Consider the following 26,387-nt stretch of genomic DNA (forward strand, 5'->3'; position numbering starts at 1 on the left):
ACATGGGCATGGAATGCAGTGAATATTCATTTCTCTTTAGAAGCGGGCACAGGAGTTAGCCACAGCTGCCGGCTCCCGCCTCCTGTGACCTGCTACTCCGCCAATCTCCAACCTCAGCCAGAGCAGGTACATCTGGACTATAAGACACATCCCCCATTTTCCTTCACATTCTTGGAGGAAAAAAAAGTGTGCCTTATAGTCAGAAAAATAGGGTAAAGATTGTATTGAGACATTTTTTTTATAAATCAAAGAAGTGTAACAACAGCAATATATGAATAAAGCAAAACAAACAAAAACAATAAATGGCTTCATCCAACCACTAACCATGAGTGGAGAAAAACTTTTGGTGTTATCATTCATATTTTCTGAAAAAAGGCCAAGAAAGCAAACGTTCTGCTGGGGTATGTAACCTTTTGAGCACAAGTGTAGATAATTAAGTTGAGTAGTGTATAGGAATAATTTTAAATAATAATGTCACTGAAATGAATGTTTTACAAATTAATATGTAGTAATAAATATCAAAACTCTGAAAATTTTCGTTAAAAATCTATTATTTCCCAATAGAGAAGAGTCAAAAAATTTAATTAAAACTACGGTATATCTAAATATTTTTTAGTGAAATCCATTGTAATAAATTATAAACAGGATTTTAAAGAATAAAATAGGAAGTTAATAGTTTTGATTAAAATTAGTTTTTTGATTAATTAATAAAGAATCATTTCCTTTTTTCTAGTGGTTTTATTGGTATTATAATTCTTATAATAAGATATATATTTATTCTTATAATTTGTTTGGATCCTCTTATAATAATACAATGGATGTAATTTTTGGGGGGAGAAGCTGTCAGAGATGATTTGAGAGGTGCTTCATCAATTACCGCAATACAGTTAAGCCAGGAATATTAGTGGCTGGCGGCTTCAGCACACGTAAAATTCTCCATTGTGCCAAAACCTATAAAGATGGTTAGGGTCTTAAATTACTCCAGTGACTCTCTCCTGACTCTTGTTATAATGGCCTTATTAATAGAAATGATTTCAAGGGAGCCATCACATACATTATAGAGGATCAGTCACAGTTTAATGAAAGCCGGAAGTCAGTTGTAGAATAATGGCTTCATCCGCCATTTCATGAAGTGAATATCTCCGTAATGCCTAAACCTATAAAAGGTGAGTAAAGTCTCAAAATACTTCAAAGACCTGCCTTAGTCCTGTAACAAGTATTTTACGAGTGGAAAATTATTCAGAGTCACTGTCACTCGCGTTTTTTTTTAAGAAGAACCATTAGAAATTCAGGATGATAAAAACTGAAGGATCATTTATCCTAAAACGGTATTGCCCGCTATCTTCTGAAGTGGATTTCTCTGGTGTGCCAGTTCTTATTAACACGATTTTTGTCTTAAAATTATCTTATGTTTATTTCCAATCTTCATACATAGGTTTGGTAGGTGGAAATCTTCCTGAAGTCGTCATAACAGACGCATTGCAGGATACTTCAGCGGAGCTCAAGATTCCTATGTCTTACATGACTGGAATCCAGGCCACACCCCCATGTATTTTCATTTGAATCACGACAAGACTGGGTTTCCATCATACAGCATAAGGATGACACAAAGCCCATAATATAATGGCCACACGATTTTGAAGACAATACACAAAGTCATATAGTCATTGGCTTCTGCATTCAGCAACGGTGGTAGCTCTAAAATGTCTAAAAATAAACACAACGTACACAACTTCTCCATTGAATACACACATCACTACAGCTGTCACCTTGATAGCTTTGTACATTGCAGGTATCAGGATCCCCTTCTGCTATACAATCAAGTACCTTTATACATCGGCAGCAGATGGACTTTTGGATAATAAAGAGGGAACTGTATAAGTTTTGAGATAAAACACATACGAAAATATACATGTGTAAAGAATGAGACGTCTTAATCAAAGCATACAGAGCTACTCAAAGAAGAACATCTGGAATGTACAGTATAAAAACCTTTAGAAAAAGTGTGCTCCAGCTTGGCTCAATATTGCTGTGAATTGGAAACAGTGCTTGTTGTCAGAACTGAAGAAAACCCATCTGATCTGCGGTGGACAGAACTGGCAATGAATTCAGGCAACTGTACCATTAGCGAGCTCTGGCTGAATAGCATCTCATGTATTCAGTCATCCAGGGATTATCTACAGGTGAAGGTTTTCTCCTCAGGACTCTTTCTGCGTCTGCAGAGCGGGCTCGCTGCTTCTGCAGCAGATGCCTTTTCCTTTCTTTCTGTCTTCTGTTCTTTGCTCTCAGAGCAGCTTCGTGAATCTGAAAACAATTTGTAGTGATGATCAGATCATGTTTATATCACAGAGACCCTCATGACACTACTTAATTGAAGGTCCCAGTATTAAATCACATTTTTGTATGTAACTAGTAACATCAAAGTTAATTTTCCAAGCTGGGGAAAGTGTTATGGCTGGCAATCAGGCAACACAGCGTGCAGTAATCAGCGCACATACAGAGATCTGGCAATAACAAAAAACAATAGGACGAGCTCTGAGACGTGGAATCTCTGTAGACTGCAGTACCTGATCTATCCTCACACAACTATAAGCAGCAGTGGATTGCGCCTATCACTACCTATGCAACTCGACACTGCCTGAGGAGCTGACTAGCCTGAAGATAGAAATACAAGCCTGACTTACCTCAGAGAAATACCCCAAAGGAATAGGCAGCCCCCCACATATAATGACTGTTAGCAAGATGAAAAGACAAACGTAGGAATGAAATAGATTCAGCAAAGTGAGGCCCGATATTCTAGACAGAGCGAGGATAGCAAAGAGAACTATGCAGTCTACAAAAAACCCTAAAACAGAACCACGCAAAGGGGGGCAAAAAGACCCACCGTGCCGAACTAACAGCACGGCGGTGCACCCCTTTGCTTCTCAGAGCTTCCAGCAAAAGTTAATAGCAAGCTGGACAGAAAAAACAGAATACAAACTAGAAGCACTTATCTAGCAGAGCAGCAGGCCCAAGGAAAGATGCAGTAGCTCAGATCCAACACTGGAACATTGACAAGGAGCAAGGAAGACAAACTCAGGTGGAGCTAAATAGCAAGGCAGCCAACGAGCTCACCAAAACACCTGAGGGAGGAAGCCCAGAGACTGCAATACCACTTGTGACCACAGAAGTGAACTCAGCCACAGAATTCACAACAGTACCCCCCCCTTGAGGAGGGGTCACCGAACCCTCACCAGAACCCCCAGGCCGACCAGGATGAGCCACATGAAAGGCACGAACAAGATCTGGGGCATGGACATCAGAGGCAAAAACCCAGGAATTATCTTCCTGAGCATAACCCTTCCATTTGACCAGATACTGGAGTTTCCGTCTAGAGACACGAGAATCCAAAATCTTCTCCACAATATACTCCAATTCCCCCTCCACCAAAACAGGGGCAGGAGGCTCCACAGATGGAACCATAGGTGCCACGTATCTCCTCAACAACGACCTATGGAATACATTATGTATGGAAAAGGAGTCTGGGAGGGTCAGACGAAAAGACACCGGATTGAGAATCTCAGAAATCCTATACGGACCAATAAAACGAGGTTTAAATTTAGGAGAGGAAACCTTCATAGGAATATGACGAGAAGATAACCAAACCAGATCCCCAACACGAAGTAGGGGTCCCACACGGCGTCTGCGATTAGCGAAAAGCTGAGCCTTCTCCTGGGACAAGGTCAAATTGTCCACTACCTGAGTCCAGATCTGCTGCAACCTGTCCACCACAGAATCCACACCAGGACAGTCCGAAGACTCAACCTGTCCTGAAGAGAAACGAGGATGGAACCCAGAATTGCAGAAAAATGGAGAGACCAAGGTAGCCGAGCTGGCCCGATTATTAAGGGCGAACTCAGCCAACGGCAAAAATGACACCCAATCATCCTGGTCAGCGGAAACAAAACATCTCAGATATGTTTCCAAGGTCTGATTGGTTCGTTCGGTCTGGCCATTAGTCTGAGGATGGAAGGCCGAGGAGAAAGATAGGTCAATGCCCATCCTACCACAAAAGGCTCGCCAGAACCTCGAGACAAACTGGGAACCTCTGTCAGAAACAATATTCTCAGGAATGCCATGTAAATGAACCACATGCTGGAAGAACAAAGGCACCAAATCAGAGGAGGAAGGCAATTTAACCAAGGGCACCAGATGGACCATTTTAGAAAAGCGATCACAGACCACCCAAATGACCGACATTTTTTGAGAAACGGGAAGGTCAGAAATGAAATCCATCGAAATATGTGTCCAAGGCCTCTTCGGGACCGGCAAGGGCAAAAGCAACCCACTGGCACGTGAACAGCAGGGTTTAGCCCTAGCACAAATTCCACAGGACTGCACAAAAGCACGCACATCCCGTGACAGAGATGGCCACCAGAAGGATCTAGCAACCAACTCCCTGGTACCAAAGATTCCTGGATGACCGGCCAGCACCGAACAATGAAGTTCAGAGATAACTTTACTAGTCCACCTATCAGGGACGAACAGTTTCTCGGCCGGACAACGATCAGGTTTATTAGCCTGAAATTTCTGCAACACTCTCCGCAAATCAGGGGAGATGGCAGACACAATGACTCCTTCCTTGAGGATACTCGCCGGCTCAGATAACCCCGGAGAGTCGGGCACAAAACTCCTAGACAGAGCATCCACCTTCACATTTTTAGAGCCCGGAAGGTATGAAATCACAAAATCAAAACGAGCAAAAAATAACGACCAACGGGCCTGTCTAGGATTCAAGCGCTTGGCAGACTCAAGATAAGTAAGGTTCTTATGATCAGTCAAAACCACCACGCGATGCTTAGCACCCTCAAGCCAATGACGCCACTCCTCGAATGCCCACTTCATGGCCAGCAACTCTCGGTTGCCCACATCATAATTACGCTCAGCAGCAGAAAATTTCCTGGAAAAGAAAGCACATGGTTTGAACACTGAGCAACCAGAACCTCTCTGTGACAAAACCGCCCCTGCACCAATCTCAGAAGCATCAACCTCGACCTGGAACGGAAGAGAAACATCAGGTTGACACAACACAGGGGCACAGCAAAAACGACGCTTCAACTCCTGAAAAGCTTCCACGGCAGCAGAAGACCAATTAACCAAATCAGCACCCTTCTTGGTCAAATCGGTCAATGGTCTGGCAATGCTAGAAAAATTACAGATGAAGCGACGATAAAAATTAGCAAAGCCCAGGAATTTCTGCAGACTTTTTAGAGATGTCGGCTGAGTCCAATCCTGGATGGCCTGAACCTTAACCGGATCCATCTCGATAGTAGAAGGGGAAAAGATGAACCCCAAAAATGAAACTTTCTGCACACCGAAGAGACACTTTGATCCCTTCACGAACAAGGAATTAGCACGCAGTACCTGGAAAACCATTCTGACTTGCTTCACATGAGACTCCCAATCATCTGAGAAGATCAAAATGTCATCCAAGTAAACAATCAAGAATTTATCCAGATACTCACGGAAAATGTCATGCATAAAAGACTGAAAAACAGATGGAGCATTGGCAAGTCCGAACGGCATCACCAGATACTCAAAATGACCCTCGGGCGTATTAAATGCCGTTTTCCATTCATCTCCCTGCCTGATTCTCACCAGATTATACGCACCACGAAGATCAATCTTAGTAAACCAACTAGCCCCCTTAATCCGAGCAAACAAGTCAGAAATCAATGGCAAGGGATACTGAAACTTAACAGTGATCTTATTAAGAAGGCGGTAATCAATACACGGTCTTAGCGAACCATCCTTCTTGGCTACAAAAAAGAACCCTGCTCCCAATGGTGACAACGATGGGCGAATATGTCCCTTCTCCAGGGACTCCTTCACATAACTGCGCATAGCGGTGTGTTCAGGTACGGACAAATTAAATAAACGACCCTTAGGGAATTTACTACCAGGAATCAAATCGATAGCACAATCACAATTCCTATGCGGAGGTAGGGCATCAGACTTGGACTCTTCAAATACATCCTGAAAGTCCGACAAGAACTCTGGGATGTCAGAAGGAATGGATGACGAAATAGACAAAAATGGAACATCACCATGTACTCCCTGACAACCCCAGCTGGTTACCGACATAGAGTTCCAATCCAATACTGGATTATGGGTTTGTAGCCATGGCAACCCCAACACGACCACATCATGCAAATTATGCAGTACCAGAAAGCGAATAACTTCCTGATGTGCAGGAGCCATGCACATGGTCAGCTGGGCCCAGTACTGAGGCTTATTCTTGGCCAAAGGTGTAGCATCAATTCCTCTCAACGGAATAGGACACCGCAAAGGCTCCAAGAAAAATCCACAACGCCTAGCATAATCCAAATCCATCAGATTCAGGGCAGCGCCTGAATCCACAAACGCCATGACAGAATACGACGACAAAGAGCACATTAAGGTAATGGACAAAAGGAATTTGGACTGTACAGTACCAATAACGGCAGAGCTATCGAACCGCCTAGTGCGTTTAGGACAATTAGAAATAGCATGAGTAGAATCACCACAATAGAAACACAGTCTGTTCAGACGTCTGTGTTCTTGCCGTTCTACTTTAGTCATAGTCCTGTCGCACTGCATAGGCTCAGGTTTACTCTCAGACAATACCGCCAGATGGTGCACAGATTTACGCTCGCGCAAGTGACGACCGATCTGAATGGCCAAGGACATAGACTCATTCAAACCAGCAGGCATAGGAAATCCCACCATTACATCCTTAAGAGCTTCAGAGAGACCCTTTCTGAACAAAGCCGCTAGTGCAGATTCATTCCACAGAGTGAGTACTGACCACTTTCTAAATTTCTGACAATATACTTCTACATCATCCTGACCCTGGCATAAAGCCAGCAGATTTTTCTCAGCCTGATCCACTGAATTAGGCTCATCGTAAAGCAATCCCAGCGCCTGGAAAAATGCATCAACATTACTCAATGCAGAATCTCCTGGTGCAAGAGAAAACGCCCAGTCCTGTGGGTCGCCGCGCAAAAAAGAAATAATAATCAAAACCTGTTGAATAGGATTACCAGAAGAATGAGGTTTCAAGGCCAAAAATAGCTTACAATTATTTCTGAAGCTCAGGAACTTAGTTCTGTCACCAAAAAACAAATCAGGAATCGGAATTCTTGGTTCTAGCATCGATTTCTGATCAATAGTATCTTGAATCTTTTGTACATTTACAACGAGATTATCCATTGAGGAGCACAGAGCCTGAATATCCATGTCCACAGCTGTGTCCTGAAGCACTCTAATGTCTAGGGGAAAAAAAAGACTGAAGACAGAGCTAAGAAAAAAAAATGATGTCAGGATTTCTTTTTTCCCTCTATTGGGAATCATTGGTGTGGCTCCTTGTACTGTTATGGCTGGCAATCAGGCAACACAGCGTGCAGTAATCAGCGCACATACAGAGATCTGGCAATAACTAAAAACAATAGGACGAGCTCTGAGACGTGGAATCTCTGTAGACTGCAGTACCTGATCTATCCTCACACAACTATAAGCAGCAGTGGATTGCGCCTATCACTACCTATGCAACTCGACACTGCCTGAGGAGCTGACTAGCCTGAAGATAGAAATACAAGCCTGACTTACCTCAGAGAAATACCCCAAAGGAATAGGCAGCCCCCCACATATAATGACTGTTAGCAAGATGAAAAGACAAACGTAGGAATGAAATAGATTCAGCAAAGTGAGGCCCGATATTCTAGACAGAGCGAGGATAGCAAAGAGAACTATGCAGTCTACAAAAAACCCTAAAACAGAATCACGCAAAGGGGGGCAAAAAGACCCACCGTGCCGAACTAACAGCACGGCGGTGCACCCCTTTGCTTCTCAGAGCTTCCAGCAAAAGTTAATAGCAAGCTGGACAGAAAAAACAGAATACAAACTAGAAGCACTTATCTAGCAGAGCAGCAGGCCCAAGGAAAGATGCAGTAGCTCAGATCCAACACTGGAACATTGACAAGGAGCAAGGAAGACAAACTCAGGTGGAGCTAAATAGCAAGGCAGCCAACGAGCTCACCAAAACACCTGAGGGAGGAAGCCCAGAGACTGCAATACCACTTGTGACCACAGAAGTGAACTCAGCCACAGAATTCACAACAGGAAAGCACTTATATAGTTTTTTTTTCCTAACTGGATAACCCTTTCATGGGTGTTAACCCTATTATCTTTAAGTAAATGAAATGGAACTGTGGAACATATTGGAATAGTTTGTTTTCATCTTAATATTTTTTTCAGTCTATTTCCTATGCAGCATTTTTGGGAGCAGCCATCTTGGCTGCTGCAGACAAGGCAGGGTTGTTGGGGGGCAGCCTCTTGTTGTACAGCCAGATACACAACAGTTAGAAGAAGGGGAGAAATGGATGAGCTTCCTAAGACACACAAGTTTTATTAATATCCAATAGTGTAAAAAAAATTATAGGCAGGTGGGAAAAAAATGCTACAAAGTAAGAATGCTTTCAAAAATAGAAATGTCAATAGTTTATTTTATCAATTAACAAAATGCAAAGTGAATGAAAAAAAAAGAGAAATCCAAGTCAAATCACTATTTGTTGTGGACACCCTTAGCCTTAAAAACAGTATCAATTCTTCTAGGGACAATTGTACACAGTTTTTGAAGAAACTATGCAAAGATGTTGTTCCAAATATCTTGAAGAATTAACCACAGATCTTAAATGCTTATCTGAAGGCAAAGGGTGGTTACACCGATTTTACTTAGATTTCCTTTTTGTCCATTCACTTTGCATTTTGTTAATGGGTACAAAATAAACTATTAACACCTCTACTTTTGAAAGTATGCTTACTTTGTGGCATTTCTTCCATGGATCAATGGAGAATTTAAAAAAAGAAGCTAAAATATTTATTTCCATTTCTTGAGTATTTTAGTATTCATTTTTAGAGAATATGTCTTTACATTAACTTCCTAGAGCTCTGTTTTACAACACTGCTCCATTATTGTATGTGGAAATATAGTTATAAATTAAAAACAGAGCTATTGTTCCTATAAAGTTCCAGCATTATTTCAAGGAGAGTATGAGTATTTATTAAAACAGAGCCTAATTTGAAAAATAGCTTATGGCCAAAATGTTAACGTTACTGGTTTTAAATATGAGAATGGGCACAGTTTATGCGTACCATCATTTTTCTCTCTTTTCTGGCTCTGATCTTACAGTGGGTGACAACAACTAGGTCTCCAGTTGAGTTGCACTATAGTTTAATTCTTTATGGCCGCCGTCACACATGCGAGTTTTACGGACGTAAGAGCGCAGAATCTACGTCCGTAAAACTCGCAAAAAATACGGCACAATTATTCTCTATGCCCCTGCTCCTATTTGCCGTATTTTACTGATCAGTATTATACGGCTTTCTACGGCCGTACAAAATCGCAGCATGCTGCGTTTGTCACCGTACTGCGCAAGAAATACGCCAATGAAAGTCTATGGAAGCGTGAAAAATACGGATTACACACGGACAAGCAGTGTGACTTGCGAGAAATACGCAGCGCTGTTAGAGAGAAAAGCCGGTAATTCAGTGCGGTGTACAGTAAAATCACACTGACAGCTTACAGTCCAATAGATATAATAAATGTGTACACATAGAATAGGTATATATATATATATATATATGTCAGTGAGACACATATATGTATATATATTAATATTTATTCCAGCGCTATACAGCTTGAAAGCCGGTAATTCAATTACCGGCTTTTTCCTTCTCCTTCATAAAACCCGACATGATTTGAGACATGGTTTACATACAGTAAACCATGTCTTCTCTCCATTTTTTTTGCAGATTCCACACTACTAATGTCAGTAGTGTGTATCTGCAAAATTTGGCCGTTCTAGCTCTTAAAATAAAGGGTTAACTGGCGGAAAAAATTGGCGTGGGCTCCCGCGCAATTTTCTCCGCCAGAGTAGTAAAGCCAGTGACTGAGGGCAGATATTAATAGCCTGGAGAGGGTCCACGGTTATTGGCCCCCCCCTGGCTAAAAATATCTGCCCCCAGCCACCCCAGAACAGGCACATCTGGAAGATGCGCCTATTCTGGCACTTGGCCACTCTCTTCCCATTCCCGTGTAGCGGTGGGATATGGGGTAATGAAGGGTTAATGCCACCTTGCTATTGTAAGGTGACATTAAGCCTAATTAATAATGGAGAGGCGTCAATTATGACACCTATCCATTATTAATCCAATTGTAGTGAAGGGTTAAATAAAACACAAACACATTCTTTAAAATTATTTTAATGAAATAAAAACAATGGTTGTTGTAGTATTTTATTCAACGCCCAATCCAGTCACTGAAGACCCTCGTTCTGTGAGTAAAGAAACATAATAAACCAACAATATACTTACCCTCCGCAGATCTGTAACGTCCAACGATGTAAATCCTTCTGAAGGGGTTAAAACATTTTGCAGCAAGGAGCTGTGCTAATGCAGGCTGCTCCTCGCTGCAAAACCCCAGGGAATGAGGCTAAAAATAGATCAATGATCTATATTTAGCATCATTTGCGGTGAGGCGCCCTCTGCTGGCTGTTCATAGATCGTGGGAAATTACCTAGAAAGCCAGGGAGCCAGGGAGCTTTCTAGGTAATTTGTAGTACTGACATTAGTAGTGTGGAATCTGCAAAAAAAATGGAGAGAAGACATGGTTTACTGTATGTAAACCATGTCTCAAATCATGTCGGGTTTTATGAAGGAGAAAGAAAAAGCCGGTAATTGAATTACCGGCTTTCAAGCTGTATAGCGCTGGAATAAGTATTAATATATATACATATATGTGTCTACTGACATATATATATATATATATATATTCTTTTCTTTTTGGGACACATGGATCACTTCTATAGCGGTATGTTGGTTTTGCAAGCCTGCGAGAAAACCACGCAGTACGGATGCCATACGGATTACATACGGAGGATGCCATGCGCAAAAAACGCTGACACAGCCTGCCTACGGAGGAGCAACGGACCATTTTTTGGGGGACTTTTCAGCGTATTACGGCCGTAATATACGGACCGTATTGTTTTACGCTGTGTGTGACGCCGGCCTATAAGTGCTGCTCTCATAAAGCCAAGCCATGTCTACATGCCCTATGGCAGGGGTCTCAAACTGCATTCCTCGAGGGCCTCAAACCATGCGTGTTTTCAAGATTTCCTTAGCATTGCACAAGGTGCTGGAATCATTCTCTACAGGTGATTAAATGATCACCTGTGCAATACAAGGAAATCCTGAAAATATGACCTGTTTGCAGCCCTCGAGGAATGCAGTTTGAGACCTCTGCCCCATAGCATATGGACTTTCTATATAAGTGTAGCCTGCTCAGAAAACGTCCCTATTAGCCATAACAGAGAGCCTCTATGTACGAATGGCCTTCGTCCTGGCAGATGAAGCAGTCCTAGCACTACAAGGGAAGCCATTCATGTAAATAGCCTCCATGTAAAATTACGGTATATTAGATTTGCTAGCATTGGCTGTTGATTTTACCAGGGGTGCACATTTTCATTTTTTTTCTAACGAAACTACCACTTAATGGATATGGACAGCTCTGTGTATCACAGTATTAAATCCCTTGATCTTTTTTAGGGGAAAATGTTATTGAATCCACAGTGTATTTACGGTAACTATAACCTGCTAAAATCAGGGAGCAAAAATGTTTGCATTACACGTGTGGATTATTCATGAGCTAGGGGCACATCATCGACAGTTGGTCAGTACCAATGATTCCAACAGTAGTCTATATCCTCTAGGTACAATTCACAACATCCATGCTCCAAAGCTGCCAAGTAAGAAAACAAACATGATACCTCATTTTCCAGGGCTGGGGCACACACGTTGTGTGTTTTTTGACTCCCTGTGTCTTTTTTTTTCTCACCAGACGCATACAGGGCAAACGGGTGCCTGATTTCTTTTGTCAAACTCATTCTCTGTGGACTTGTATCCGCCTTGTGAACATTCTGTTTGGTTGGTACACTGCGGGTATGTTGTGCTCTTGAATTACTTGCAGATTTTTCATTTGATTTTGTAGCCTTTTCTCCATCTTGGTTATTCTCTGTTATAGTACAATATATACCAATCAGCAAAAAAGTGTGCAAAACTTTATCACGTTCAATCACTTATCACTCAAAGTCAGGAAAAGCATTTCTAGGAATGTCTTATATAGGCTAGGTCCATATATCTACAACTGCAATGTAGGAGTCAAGTGTATACTATGAAATGTATGTGACTGGGTGCCGTGTCGGCCTGTGTCTGCCTAAATGTAGACATATACAATTAAAGCATGTAATACGTCCGTCTAGGTCTGTATTATTTTTTACTAAAAAAATAAATATATATCCTTTTTCTCTAGCTTGATTTTACTGGTTTAGATCCCCACTTGTCTTGATGTCAGTGTGAACTCTTAACAGGACGAACAGAGGCTGAGTGTACAGGAGTAACCCCCCCCCACTCTCCAAATTCATCTCAATAACTCTCCCATCGAGAATCAAGAAGGAAAAAAAAACACATGTCCTTTAGACATCTTTTTGGGCCAAAAAATGCATTTGCAAAAAGCAATACTAAATTGGGCCCAAAGTGCTTCATGGGATTCCTCAAGGGATGTATATGGGGTTACTCACGATTAATGTGAGGCATATGGGGTTACTACAGTAGTAGCCCTATTTTCCTCATAATAAATTAGTAAGAAATCCAAAAAACATCCCCGAAAATGTTCTTTAATAATCATTGTGTACCCAACATTAGTAAATCCAATATGCCTAAGGCCTCATTCAGATGTCCAGGTGGCAAGTACGGGATGTATCAGTTTTTTTTCACAGATACAATACATACACATTATAATCTATAGTGCTATTCACATGTTTGCGTATTTTCAAACACCACGTGTGACATGTCCAGTTTTTCCAGTATCATGGATAACAATGGCCTATACAAGTCTGTAGATCCGTAAAAAAAATACGTACAGGACACGAATGGCATCCGGGAGTCAGCTGTGCTTTATGTATTTAACAACACAAAAAAAGGACAAGAGAAGCCTTGTAACACTGACGGTAAAAACAGACACGGACCGTAGCCTGATGACACACTGATGGTACAACACTGATGGTAAAAACGGACATATACACAGGTGGTAAAAAAAGACCAAAACACTGATGACACTTGTACCAATTTTTCAAGTATGTGTTTAAGCAAGGTCGTGTGAATGAGGCATGATGCAGCACATTCGAGGTAAAGGAGTCATGTACGGAGGAATCTATGTCTAAAAAGTATCATTTAAATTGTTTGTTTTTAAAAAAAAAAAAACAAACTGCAGATTCTGGTTGATGTCACATTTTCTAAATACTGTATATGGTCCTATTATAGATTTGCAACTCTGTCATCTCTTTCCAAGGTAGGTGCAGATTACCAGACACCCTTGTGGTCCGAGGTTATGCAAATTTCTGCTGTAAATTATAATGCACATCTATGCCAGTATATACAGGGCCCTGTAGGTTTGGATTTATTTTTCTCTTAATAATGCAGACCTTCATTTAAAAACTTCATTTTGGGTTTACTTGTGTTAGCTTTGTCTAATATTTAAATTTGTTTGGTGATCTGGAACATTTATGTAATGAAAACAATGTAAAAGAGGGCACCACCAAAGAAGTATACAAGGGATCACCTAAAGAATGCTAAACGGTGATGTGTGTATGAAACAAGAAAAAGGTGCATGCTATGTAAGGGATCACCAGTATATATAGAAAGTATATATTTTATTATTGAACAATATACAGAGGAAAACACAAGTTAAACTAATTTAAAATGAGAAAAATTGGTACAAAATACCAACAGGTCATGCCCATAATATGACAGTGACAAACCGCCACTACTAAGGTAAGAACTGATAGCCAACTGATAGCCCCCAAAAACTGACCGATAAAGATGAGCAACAAAATAATATTTATGATCCGAAACATATAATGTATAATGAAAAAATAAAACCTGTTGCAATATCATGTTGTCAAAAAACGTTGAAGGAAACTCTCTTTCAAAAATTAACTTGTGTCCAGAAAGATAGTGACACCTAAGACAGGAACCCAAATGTTGGGTTTGCTCGTCCGCTATACTATTTGACCACCCATGTGGCCCCATCTATATCCCTTTTTGTCTGATACATCCAGGTTGGTCTTTGGATGAGTACTTTCTATATACTGTATATTGGTGATTCCTTACATAGCATGCACCTGTTTCTTGTTACTGAAACATTTAAGTGTGACAAACATGCAAAAGAATAGGAAATCAGGAAGGGGGCAAACACTTTTTGATACCACTGTAGATGGTGTACATTTAATCTTTTGGGTGAACAGACATAGATGCACCAAATAATATAAAAGAAGCACTCCAGCTCAATTTTTTGCCTATATAGTGCAGCACAGGCTCTTTAGTAAAGAGTCACATGGAGGTTTTTGTGTAGGACTTGTGTACACCTGTTTCAGTTGATGTACTATGTTTGGGTTGTCTGCAATCTTGATTTTTTGTTCCTCTCTAATATTATTCCCCTTAGGGTAGGTGCACACCATAATTTTCTCACCATACAGAGTTTGATCAGAGCGGCATGAGTTTTTCTTGGAGGTGGATAGAGGGGGGAAGAAGTTTCTCCACCCTCTCCATTCAGTCAGTCTGACATTCGGACCCATAGACTTGCATTGCCAATTTTGATCATACACTCCATGGTCATAGAAAAAAAAAAATCAGACATATGCACAGCCCCATAGCTTATCATGGGTGTGAGTGCCATCTGTGAAAACCACAGATAGCACATGTCCGATATAATTGGTAGTGTGCACAAGCCCTCATATAGACTATATGACTATATGTCCCATGATGCCTGGTTCTCATCAAAATGCTCCTGCTGCTAGCTAATGGTTGCCAGTGATAGACTAAAGGTCGTTTCCCATGAACAAAGTTTTAATTTTAATCAATAGATCTTGGAATAATAACTTCCACAACTGGATGTGTTAAAAAAATGTTCCTGTGCTGAGATAATCTTATGAATGTGCCCCTGCTGTGTAGTGTGTAATGGGTGTGTCTGACCATAAAAGATCATGGTCTGATCATACCACAGATCCTGGGCAGGGTAGGACACTAAGGAGAGTATACAGACACTAGAGCATGGGATAGCAAATAATTATTTTTTTGAGGTAATATATTTTTTAAAAAACAGGCAAGGAAATGTTTTAGCTCACAGAAAGCAGAAGCTGCGATCCCCTGCTGTCCTGTCTGTATGTTTGGCCAGTGACACCAGGCAAGGTCCCCAGCCCAGCATCGCACTTTCCAGGAGCACACTTATTTTGGTATCCTGGATGCCGATACAGTTGAAAGCAATGATGCTCCCTCCTCCCATCATTCCCCCGGACGTCTGCTTAGAGGGTACAATGACATCAATATGGGCGCGTTGTAATGACGTAATCATGCCCGCTACGCCAGGATGTGCAGAGGATCTGAAGACAATGTAAAGAGACATAAGTTGCGGGAAGAGGGGAGAAGTTATTTATTTATTATTTAATGAGGGGCCATTATTCTGTATGGAGCACTATGTAAGGTGCATTATACTGGAGCACTAATGGGGCCATTATACTATATAGAGCCCTTTTGTGGCCATTATACTGTATGGAGAACAATTTGAGGCCATTATACTGTATGGAGCACTATGTGGGGGCCATTATACTGTATGAAGCACTATGTGAGGCCATTATACTGTATAGAGCACTATGTGAGGGCCATTATACTGTATGGAGCACTGTGAGGTTATTATTCTGTATGGAGCACTATATGGTATATGGGGTGCATTATACTGTGTGGAGCACTATGCTGGGCCATTATACTGTGTGGAGCACTATGTGGGGGTCATTATACTGTAAGGAGAACAATGTGGGGCCATTATACTGTATGGAGCACTACGTGGGGGCCATTATACCATATTGAGCACTATGTGGGGGCCATTATACTGTATGGAAGACAATGCAGGGCCCCATTATACTGTATGGAGGACTATGTAGGGCCCAGTATACTGGAAGGAGCACTTTTTGTGGCCATTATACTGGAAGGAGGGCTGTATGGGGATTACAGTTGACGAATCATACTGTGATGAGGTCGCCAATCTTTGTCAGGTGTTTAAGGGAGGGTGGTACAGAAGGGACATTATATCGTATGTGGAATAATTTACTGTGGGGGTATCTTACTGTGTTTGGGGGCATTTTTGTTGGTATCATACTTTATTATTTGAGGATTTGTTTCCCTTGTTATTACGTATTTAAATTAGGCCATTAGGCCATATGCTTTTTGCTGCTCTTACATAACATATCATATTATTCCAATATTTTATTCCTAGATCTATTAATTAAAATATACTTTGTTAGTGGGACACCCCCTTTAAGTTTGTTTACATGTGAAAAATGCATCATTATATTTGATGATAAAGGAAAAACTTCCTCAAATTATAGATTAAAAAAAAAAAAAAAAAAAAAAAAGGTGTTATCCACCACTTCTTGATCTAAATGTTTGGCCACATTAAAAGTAAAAAAAAAAAACTATACTCTCGTGTTCCCTGGTGTTGTTGTATGACACGTGGTGCCCGGCACCCAATCAGCACTGGCATCACTGCCTTCGTACCAATTAAACATGAAGATAAAGTCAGAGAGCAGCCACAGCTGACTTCCATGTTCAACTCGTACGATAGAAGAAAGAGTGATGCCAGCACGGACTGGGTGCCAGGCACCACGTGTCATACAACAACACGAGAGACCAGGGAACACGAGTGCTGACACCACTGGAATGGCACCAGCACATGAGGCGAGTATAAGCTTTATTATATTGGAGCCAAATATTTAGATGAAGGAATTGTCCTGGTAGTGAACAACCCCTTTAATAGATATCAAGGTTGGCCTGCGACTTTATCCAAGCTTTTAAAGGGAACCTGTCACCAGGTTTGGCCAATACGAGTTGCAGCCACCGCATTGCAGGGCTTATCAACAGCATTCTATAATGACAAAGATAAGCTCCAGATCCTTTATTATACTCACCTGCAGGGTGGTCTGGTCCGAGGGGTGTCGCTAGTCTTGGTCCGGAACATCCTTTCTTCTTACGATACCGCCCTCCTGCTTGCTTCATAGCTCCCGATATCGTGCTCCTGTGCAGGTGTACGTATCTGCCCTGTTGAGGGCAGACCAAAGTACTGCAGTCTGCTCTTCCCTCAACAGGGCAGATAAGAACGCCTGCGCAGGAGCACGATGCCGTGGAGCCATGAAGCAAGCAGGAGGGGGGTAGCACAAGAAGATGGGAAGCGCCAGACCAGGACCATCGGACCGGACTGCCCTGCAGGTGAGTAATAAAAGTTATTTTTCTTCTCTTGCAGGTCGAATTGTGGACTTATCTACAGAATTATAGAATGCTGTATATCAGCCGTGAAAGGTGGTGGCCGTAACTCGTATCGGCCAATCCTGGTGACAGGTTCCCTTTAATTTAGGCCCTTTGTGTATTTGAGTTTGACATCCCTGATCCAAAGTTTGCTCATTATTTGTGCAGATCACGTGTTACATTTGGAGCAATGAAAGATAATGGAACACATTTGCTCAATTGAAAGACTAAATACAGGTTTCAGATTTCGGTTAAAGGGAATCAATCAGTAAAATCACCTCTCCTAAGCCGTCAATATGGGCATGTGGTCATAGGAAGCTGACTTGATATCTGAAATCTGATGTCTTATCCCAGAGATATTCACCTTTTTTTTTTTTTAATATGTAAATGGAGCTGTTAAGATCTATGGGCTGGACACAGGTAATGCCTCCTTTCATATAAAATAATCTCTGGAGGGAGATTCTCATGCAGATCAATGTCCTCCCCATAGATCTCATACAGCTCATTTACATGTAAGAAAAACATTAAATTCTCTGGAATAAGACATCGGATCGCAGAAATCAAGATATCATTTTATTCCTAGAACCTGCATGCCCATATAGACTGCTTAGGGATGACCCTACTGATAGATTGCAGGATCTGCCGTATACAAATCCTGACAATGCTAAAGTTGGTTTCTTTTTCAGTATTTTCATAAGGGCAAGAATTAGTCTTTTTACAAGTTTAATAATGAACAAAAATCACCATCTTAATAAAATACAATGCAGTGAAGTGCCCTGAGGTAAACAGTGGGCAACCAAGGGTGTTATTCTCTATCACCGCAGTGGCCCAAAGTAATTAACAATACTTATTTCAATCAGTGTAAATTGGCCATTTACTCATTTGGACGCCAACTTTTCTGCCCAGAATTGCTGGAGTGACCAGAGTTTAAAGTTGAGCATCCCTATGGCCACATTCACACTCCCAGTATTTGTACAATGTGCTGTGAGTGGACCAGTCATGGACCCTTGGTTGCCCACTTTGATGGCCGCTGTGTATTTTGTGGAGCAGACTGCATGTGTTTTATTCTTGGGATCATTAATAAATCTGTGAAAAGTAACTGTGACTGACTGAGACACGTTCAGCCTGGTGACGGTGAGGCTGGCAGACATGGCATATAACAGAACATACCCTGTATGAGGGGGTCACTGGCTGCCGCCTGGCTGCTCGCTCCGGCCGTGTCCTCTGGGTGTCCGGCAGGTGGCAGCTTGTGTGGAGGCTGGCATGGCTCCGGTGCTTTGGTCGGTGGTGTGGAGTGGCCGCTGCTGGAGCCGGAGCTGCCGTCCCAGCCGTCCCACAGCCAGGGGTTGTGTGCGTGCTCCAGCATCCGCCGGCCGAGCCGGTACTTCAGCATCTCCTGGTAGCAGCTCCTGCACGACGCCTCCCACTCCGGGTCCTTGAAGCGCTTCATGTACTCGCTGCGCAGAGCCTTACAGTGCATGGCTCCGGGAGGCAGCACCTGAGGGAACACACCGCCGTTACCGCTGGTTATGTACACGCCGTTGGCACAGCAACTCTCAGCGTGGCGTCTGGACACACAGCACAGACAGACAAGTGCTGGTGCCCTCAGTAATATCCGTGCCCACAATTCTCTATATACCGGGCTGTTACCGGGGAGCAGTCACGACTCACACCTCAGTGTGTGGTGTGTGGCAAATCCTCAAAAACTTAGGGTTCGATTCATCATTGTCAGGGTTTTTAAGTCTCCTTATTTCTGGATTTAACTGACCTTTATTAACCCCTTCATGACCCAGCCTATTTTGACCTTAAAGACCTTGCCGTTTCTTGCAATTCTGACCAGTGTCCCTTTATGAGGTAATAACTCAGGAACGCTTCAATGGATCCTAGCGGTTCTGAGATTGTTTTTTCGTGACATATTGGGCTTCATGCTAGTGGTAAATTTAGGTCAATAAATTCTGCGTTTATTTGTGATAAAAACGGAAATTTGGCGAAAATTTTGAAAATTTCGCAATTTTCACATTTTGAATTTTTATTCTGTTAAACCAGAGAGTTATGTGACACAAAATAGTTAATAAATAACATTTCCCACATGTTTACTTTACATCAGCACAATTTTGGAAACAAAATTTTTTTTTGCTAGGAAGTTATAAGGGTTAAAATTTGACCAGCGATTTCTCATTTTTACAATGAAATTTACAAAACCATTTTTTTTAGGGACCACCTCACATTTGAAGTCAGTTTGAGGGGTCTATATGGCTGAAAATACCCAAAAGTGACACCATTCTAAAAACCCCTCAAGGTACTCAAAACCACATTTAAGAAGTTTATTAACCCTTCAGGTGCTTCACAGCAGCAGAAGCAACATGGAAGGAAAAAATGAACATTAACTTTTTAGTCACAAAAATTATCTTTTAGCAACATTTTTTTTATTTTCCCAATAGTAAAAGGAGAAACTGAACCACGAAAGTTGTTGTCCAATTTGTCCTGAGTACGCTGATACCTCATATGTGGGGGTAAACCACTGTTTTGGCGCACGGCAGGGCTTGGAAGGGAAGGAGCGCCATTTGACTTTTTGAATCAAAAATTGGCTCCACTCGAGCCCCCGTGTGCCTAAAAATTGGAGCTCCCCCAAAAGTGACCCCATTTTGGAAACTAGACGCCCCAAGGAACTTATCTAGATGCATAGTGAGCACTTTGAACCCCCAGGTGCTTCACAAATTGATCCGTAAAAATGAAAAAGTACTTTTTTTTCACAAAAAAATTCTTTTAGCCTCAATTTTTTCATTTTCACATGGGCAACAGGATAAAATGGATCCTAAAATTTGTTGGGCAATTTCTCCTGAGTACACTGATACCTCATATGTGGGGGTAAACCACTGTTTGGGCACATGGTAAGGCTCGGAAGGGAAGGAGCGCCATTTGACTTTTTGAATGAAAAATTATCTCCATCGTTAGCGGACACCATGTCGCGTTTGGAGAGCTCCTGTGTGCCTAAACATTGGCGCTCCCCCACAAGTGACCCCATTTTGGAAACTAGACCCCCCAAGGAACTTATCTAGATGAATATTGAGCACTTTAAACCCCCAGGTGCTTCACAGAAGTTTATAACGCAGAGCCATGAAAATAAAAAATAATTTTTCTTTCCTCAAAAATGATTTTTTAGCCTGGAATTTCCTATTTTGCCAAGGGTAATAGGAGAAATTGGACCCCAAATTTTGTTGTCCAGTTTGTCCTGAGTACGCCGATACCCCATATGTGGGGGTAAACCACTGTTTGGGCGCACGGCAGGGCTCGGAAGGGAAGGCACGCCATTTGGCTTTTTAAATGGAAAAGTAGCTCCAATCATTAGCTGACACCATGTCACGTTTGGAGAGCCCCTGTGTGCCTAAACATTAGAGATCCCCCAGAAATGACCCCATTTTGGAAACTAGTCCACCAAAGGAACTAATCTAGATGTGTGGTGAGGACTTTGAACCCCCAAGTGCTTCACAGAAGTTTATTACGCAGAGTCATGAAAATAAAAAATAAAAAATTATTTTCTCAAAAATGATCTTTTAGCCTGCAATTTTTTATTTTTCCAAGGGTAACAGGAGAAATTTGACCCCAATATTTGTTGTCCAGTTTCTCCTGAGTACGGTGATACCCCATATGTGGGGGTAAACTACTGTTTGGGCACATGCCGGGGCTCGGAATTGAAGTAGTGACGTTTTGAAATGCAGACTTTGATGGAATGCTCTGCAGGCATCACGTTGCGTTTGCAGAGCCCCTGATGTGGCTAAACAGTAGAAACCCCCCACAAGTGACCCCATTTTGGAAACTAGACCCCGAAAGGAACTTATCTAGATGTGTGGTGAGCACTTTGAACCCCCAATTGCTTCATAGAAGTTTATAATGCAGAGCCGTGATAATAATAAATACGTTTTCTTTCCTCAAAAATTATTATTTAGCCCAGAATTTTTTAATTTTCCCAAGGGTAACAGGAGAAATTTGACCCCAATATTTGTTGTCCAGTTTCTCCTGAGTACGCTGATACCCCATGTGTGGGGGTAAACCACTGTTTGGGCACACGTCGGGGCTCAGAAGGGAAGTAGTGACTTTTGAAATGCAGACTTTGATGGAATGGTCTGCGGGCGTCACGTTGCGTTTGCAAAGCCCCTGGTGAGCCTAAACAGTAGAAACCCCCCACAAGTGACCCCATTTTAGAAACTAGACCCCCCAAGGAACTTATCTAGATATGTGGTGAGCACTTTGAACCCCCAATTGCTTCACAGACGTTTACAACGCAGAGCCGTGAAAATAAAAAATCATTTTTCTTTCCTCAAAAATGATGTTTTAGCAAGCATTTTTTTATTTTCACAAGGGTAACAGGAGAAATTGGACCCCAGTAATTGTTGCGCAGTTTATCCTGAGTATGCTGGTACCCCATATGTGGGGGTAAACCACTGTTTGGGCACACGTCAGGGCTCGGAATTGAGGGAGCACCATTTGACTTTTTGAATACGAGATTGGCTGGAATCAATGGTGGCGCCATGTTGCGTTTGGAGACCCCTGATGTGCCTAAACAGTGGTAACCCCTCAATTCTACCTCCAACACTAACCCCCCCACACCCCTAACCCTAATCTCAACTGTAGCCATAACCCTAATCACAACCCTAACCACAACACACCCCTAACCACAACCCTAACCCCAACACACCCCTAACCCTAACCACAACCCTAATTCCAACCCAACCCTAAGGCTATGTGCCCACGTTGCGGATTCGTGCGAGATTTTTCAGCATCATTTTTGAAAAATCCGCGGGTAAAAGGCACTGCGTTTTACCTGCGGATTTTCCGCGGATTTCCAGTGTTTTTTTGTGCGGATTTCACCTGCGGATTCCTATTGAGGAACAGGTGTAAAACGCTGCGGAATCCGCACAAAGAATTGACATGCTGCGGAAAATACAACACAGCGTTTCCGCGCGGTATTTTCCGCACCATGGGCACAGCGGATTTGGTTTCCATATGTTTACATGGTACTGTAAACCTGATGGAACACTGCTGCGAATCCGCAGCCAAATCCGCACCGTGTGCACATAGCCTAATTCTAAAGGTATGTGCACACGCTGCGGAAAACGCTGCGGATCCGCAGCAGTTTCCCATGAGTTTACAGTTCAATATAAACCTATGGGAAACAAAAATCGCTGTACACATGCTGCGGAAAAACTGCACGGAAACGCAGCGGTTTACATTCCGCAGCATGTCACTTCTTTCTGCGGATTCCGCAGCGGTTTTACAACTGCTCCAATAGAAAATCGCAGTTGTAAAACCGCAGTGAAATGCGCAGAAAAACCGCGGTAAATCTGCGATAAATCCACAGCGGTTTAGCACTGCGGATTTATCAAATCCTCTGCGGAAAAATCCGCAGAGGACCAGAATACGTGTGCACATTCCTAACCCTAACCCTACCCCTAACCCTAGTTCTTGCCCCAACATTAGTGGAACAAAAAAAAAAAAAAAATTCTCTATTTTTTTTATTGTCCCTACCTATGGGGGTGACAAAGGGGGGGGGGGGTCATTTACTATTTTTTTTATTTTGATCACTGAGATATGTTATATCTCAGTGATCAAAACTCACTTTGGAACGAATCTGCCGGCCGGCAGATTCGGCGGGCGCACTGCACATGCGCCCGCCATTTTGGAAGATGGCGGCGCCCAGCAAAGAAGACGGACGGACCCCGGGAGGCTAGGTAAGTATAAGGGGGGGGAGATCAGGGCACGGGGGGGGGGGGGCGTCAGAGCACGGGGGGGGTGGATCGGAACACGGGGGTGTGGATTGGAGCACGGGGGGGTGGATTGGAGCACGGGGTGGGGGATCGCTGTGCGGGGGGGTGGATCGGAGCACGGGGTGGGATCGCTGTGTGGGGGGGAGAATCGGAGTGCGGGGGGGTTTGATTGGAGCACGGGGGTGTGATTGGAGCACGGGGGGAGCGGACAGGAGGACGGGGGAGCGGAGCACAGGACGGAGGGGAGCGGACCACAGATCGGGGGGCTGGGGGGGCGATCGGTGGGGTGGGGTGGGTGCACATAAGTGTTTCCAGCCATGGCCGATGATATTGCAGCATCGGCCATGGCTGGATTGTAATATTTCACCAGTTTTTTAGGTGAAATATTACAAATCGCTCTGATTGGCAGTTTCACTTTCAACAGCCAATCAGAGCGATCGTAGCCACGGGGGGGGGTGAAGCCACCCCCCCTGGGCTAAACTACCACTCCCCCTGTCCCTGCAGGCCGGGTGAAATGGGAGTTAACCCTTTCACCCGATCTGCAGGGACGCGATCTTTCTGTGACACAGCATATGCGTCACAGGTCGGATTGGCACCGACTTTCATGACGCATACGCTGTGTCACAGGTCGGGAAGGGGTTAACGTCAAATTAATCGATTTCATTCAGAAATATTGTGCAAAGCCCAAAATGGGACTTTTTCTTTTTCTTAAAATGGTTTTGCAATTCTTTTAGCAGATAATGTTGCAAAAAAATGCACCAAATAACTGTCGTACATAATCACCCACGGAGAGGTGGAGTAGCATTGCGCCAAATTTGGCGACTATTGTAAAAAGTTGCATTTCATGATTCTATCTTGAATATCTGCAAAAGCCACAATGATGTAAATATCAGGAAACGAATTCACTTAAGATAACTTGAAACAAATGGGGGAAATTATTTGCTAAATTTGTCACAAAGCAAAAAGTCACTCAGAGGTTTTCACACAAAAAAAACTAGCGGAAATGCAATGATGTACAGTGGGGCAAAAAAGTATTTAGTCAGTCAGCAATAGTGCAAGTTCCACCACTTAAAAAGATGAGAGGCGTCTGTAATTTACATCATAGGTAGACCTCAACTATGGGAGACAAACTGAGAAAAAAAAAATCCAGAAAATCACATTGTCTGTTTTTTTAACAATTTATTTGCATATTATGGTGGAAAATAAGTATTTGGTCAGAAACAAAATTTCAACTCAATACTTTGTAATATATCCTTTGTTGGCAATGACAGAGGTCAAACGTTTTCTGTAAGTCTTCACAAGGTTGCCACACACTGTTGTTGGTATGTTGGCCCATTCCTCCATGCAGATCTCCTCTAGAGCAGTGATGTTTTTGGCTTTTCGCTTGGCAACACGGACTTTCAACTCCCTCCAAAGGTTTTCTATAGGGTTGAGATCTGGAGACTGGCTAGGCCACTCCAGGACCTTGAAATGCTTCTTACGAAGCCACTCCTTCGTTGCCCTGGCGGTGTGCTTTGGATCATTGTCATGTTGAAAGACCCAGCCACGTTTCATCTTCAATGCCCTTGCTGATGGAAGGAGGTTTGCACTCAAAATCTCACGATACATGGCCCCATGCATTCTTTCATGTACCCGGATCAGTCGTCCTGGCCCCTTTGCAAAGAAACAGCCCCAAAGCATGATGTTTCCACCACCATGCTTTACAGTAGGTATGGTGTTTGATGGATGCAACTCAGTATTCTTTTTCCTCCAAACACGACAAGTTGTGTTTCTACCACACAGTTCCAGTTTGGTTTCATCAGACCATAGGACGTTCTCCCAAAACTCCTCTGGATCATCCAAATGCTCTCTAGCAAACTTCAGATGGGCCCGGACATGTACTGGCTTAAGCAGTGGGACACGTCTGGCACTGCAGGATCTGAGTCCATGGTGGTGTAATGTGTTACTTATGGTAGGCCTTGTTACATTGGTCCCAGCTCTCTGCAGTTCATTCACTAGGTCCTCCCGCGTGGTTCTGGGATTTTTGCTCACCGTTCTTGTGATCATTCTGACCCCACGGGGTGGGATTTTGCGTGGAGCCCCAGATCGAGGGAGATTATCAGTGGTCTTGTATGTCTTCCATTTTCTAATTATTGCTCCCACTGTTGATTTCTTCACTCCAAGCTGGTTGGTTATTGCAGATTCAGTCTTCCCAGCCTGGTGCAGGGCTACAATTTTGTTTCTGGTGTCCTTTGACAGCTCTTTGGTCTTCACCATAGTGCAGTTTGGAGTCAGACTGTTTGAGGGTGTGCACAGGTGTCTTTTTATACTGATAACAAGTTTAAACAGGTGCCATTACTACAGGTAATGAGTGGAGGAAAGAGGAGACTCTTAAAGAAGAAGTTACAGGTCTGTGAGAGCCAGAAATCTTGATTGTTTGTTTCTGACCAAATACTTATTTTCCACCATAATTTGCAAATAAAATGATAAAAAAAACAGACAATGTGATTTTCTGGATTTTTTTTTTCTCAGTTTGTCTCCCATAGTTGAGGTCTACCTATGATGTAAATTACAGACTCCTCATCTTTTTAACCCTCCGTCACATACAACTTATCTGACAGGCGCTTCTCTTTTACTTTCATTTCTCCTTCCTCACCAGATTGTGAGGAAACCCCCTCCCTCCAGGTAGTCTCCTGTCTCTTGAAGGTCTGTGAAACCTGATATCACAGTTGGATTTCAGAGCTTCAGGGGAGAGGATATAGCTGCACAGATCTCTCAGGCTCATTGTATGTGAATACGTCACATTCAGTAAGGTTGGTATTTTATGTTTTTATTCATCACAATAGTTTATTTAGCTTGTTTTATGAATGTATAGCACAAAATGTGAGGATATTTCATAGAAATAATAGAATTATTCTTACCGTTAATTCGGTTTCTAGGAACCTTCCACGACAGCGGTACTGGAGGAGGTCTCCCCGCCCTAATGGGGGACAGGAAACACAAAGAGGTTAAATACCCTCCCCTTCCTGCCACCTCCAGTGTTTTTTCTGGACACAGTAGTATGTATAGTTACCACTTAAGTGTAGGAATCATCCAATAAAATCATCAGATAGGGAGGGAAATTAGTGCTGTCGTGGAAGGTTCCTAGAAACCGAATTAACGGTAAGAATAATTCTATTTTCTCCAGTCACCTTCCACGACAGCGGTACTGGAGTA

The 26,387-nt window shown here is 42.6% G+C and overlaps 1 protein-coding gene across 1 annotated transcript in view; it reads right to left on the reverse strand.

Moving 5' to 3' along the window:
- Positions 1-705: 705 nt before the first annotated feature.
- Positions 706-26,387, reverse strand: part of CCSAP (centriole, cilia and spindle associated protein) — a 63,425-nt gene continuing 37,743 nt past the window's right edge. Inside the window, exons 2-4 of the mRNA XM_069769497.1 lie at positions 18,598-18,925; positions 11,844-12,088; positions 706-2,304 (exon numbers count right to left, since the gene is read on the reverse strand). Of these exons, the coding sequence (XP_069625598.1) occupies positions 2,125-2,304; positions 11,844-12,088; positions 18,598-18,925 (753 nt within the window). The 3' untranslated portion in view covers positions 706-2,124. The remainder of the gene's footprint in view (positions 2,305-11,843; positions 12,089-18,597; positions 18,926-26,387) is intronic.

This window comes from Ranitomeya imitator, chromosome 5 (genome assembly GCF_032444005.1).
Source record: "Ranitomeya imitator isolate aRanImi1 chromosome 5, aRanImi1.pri, whole genome shotgun sequence".
Classification (NCBI taxonomy): domain Eukaryota; kingdom Metazoa; phylum Chordata; class Amphibia; order Anura; family Dendrobatidae; genus Ranitomeya; species Ranitomeya imitator.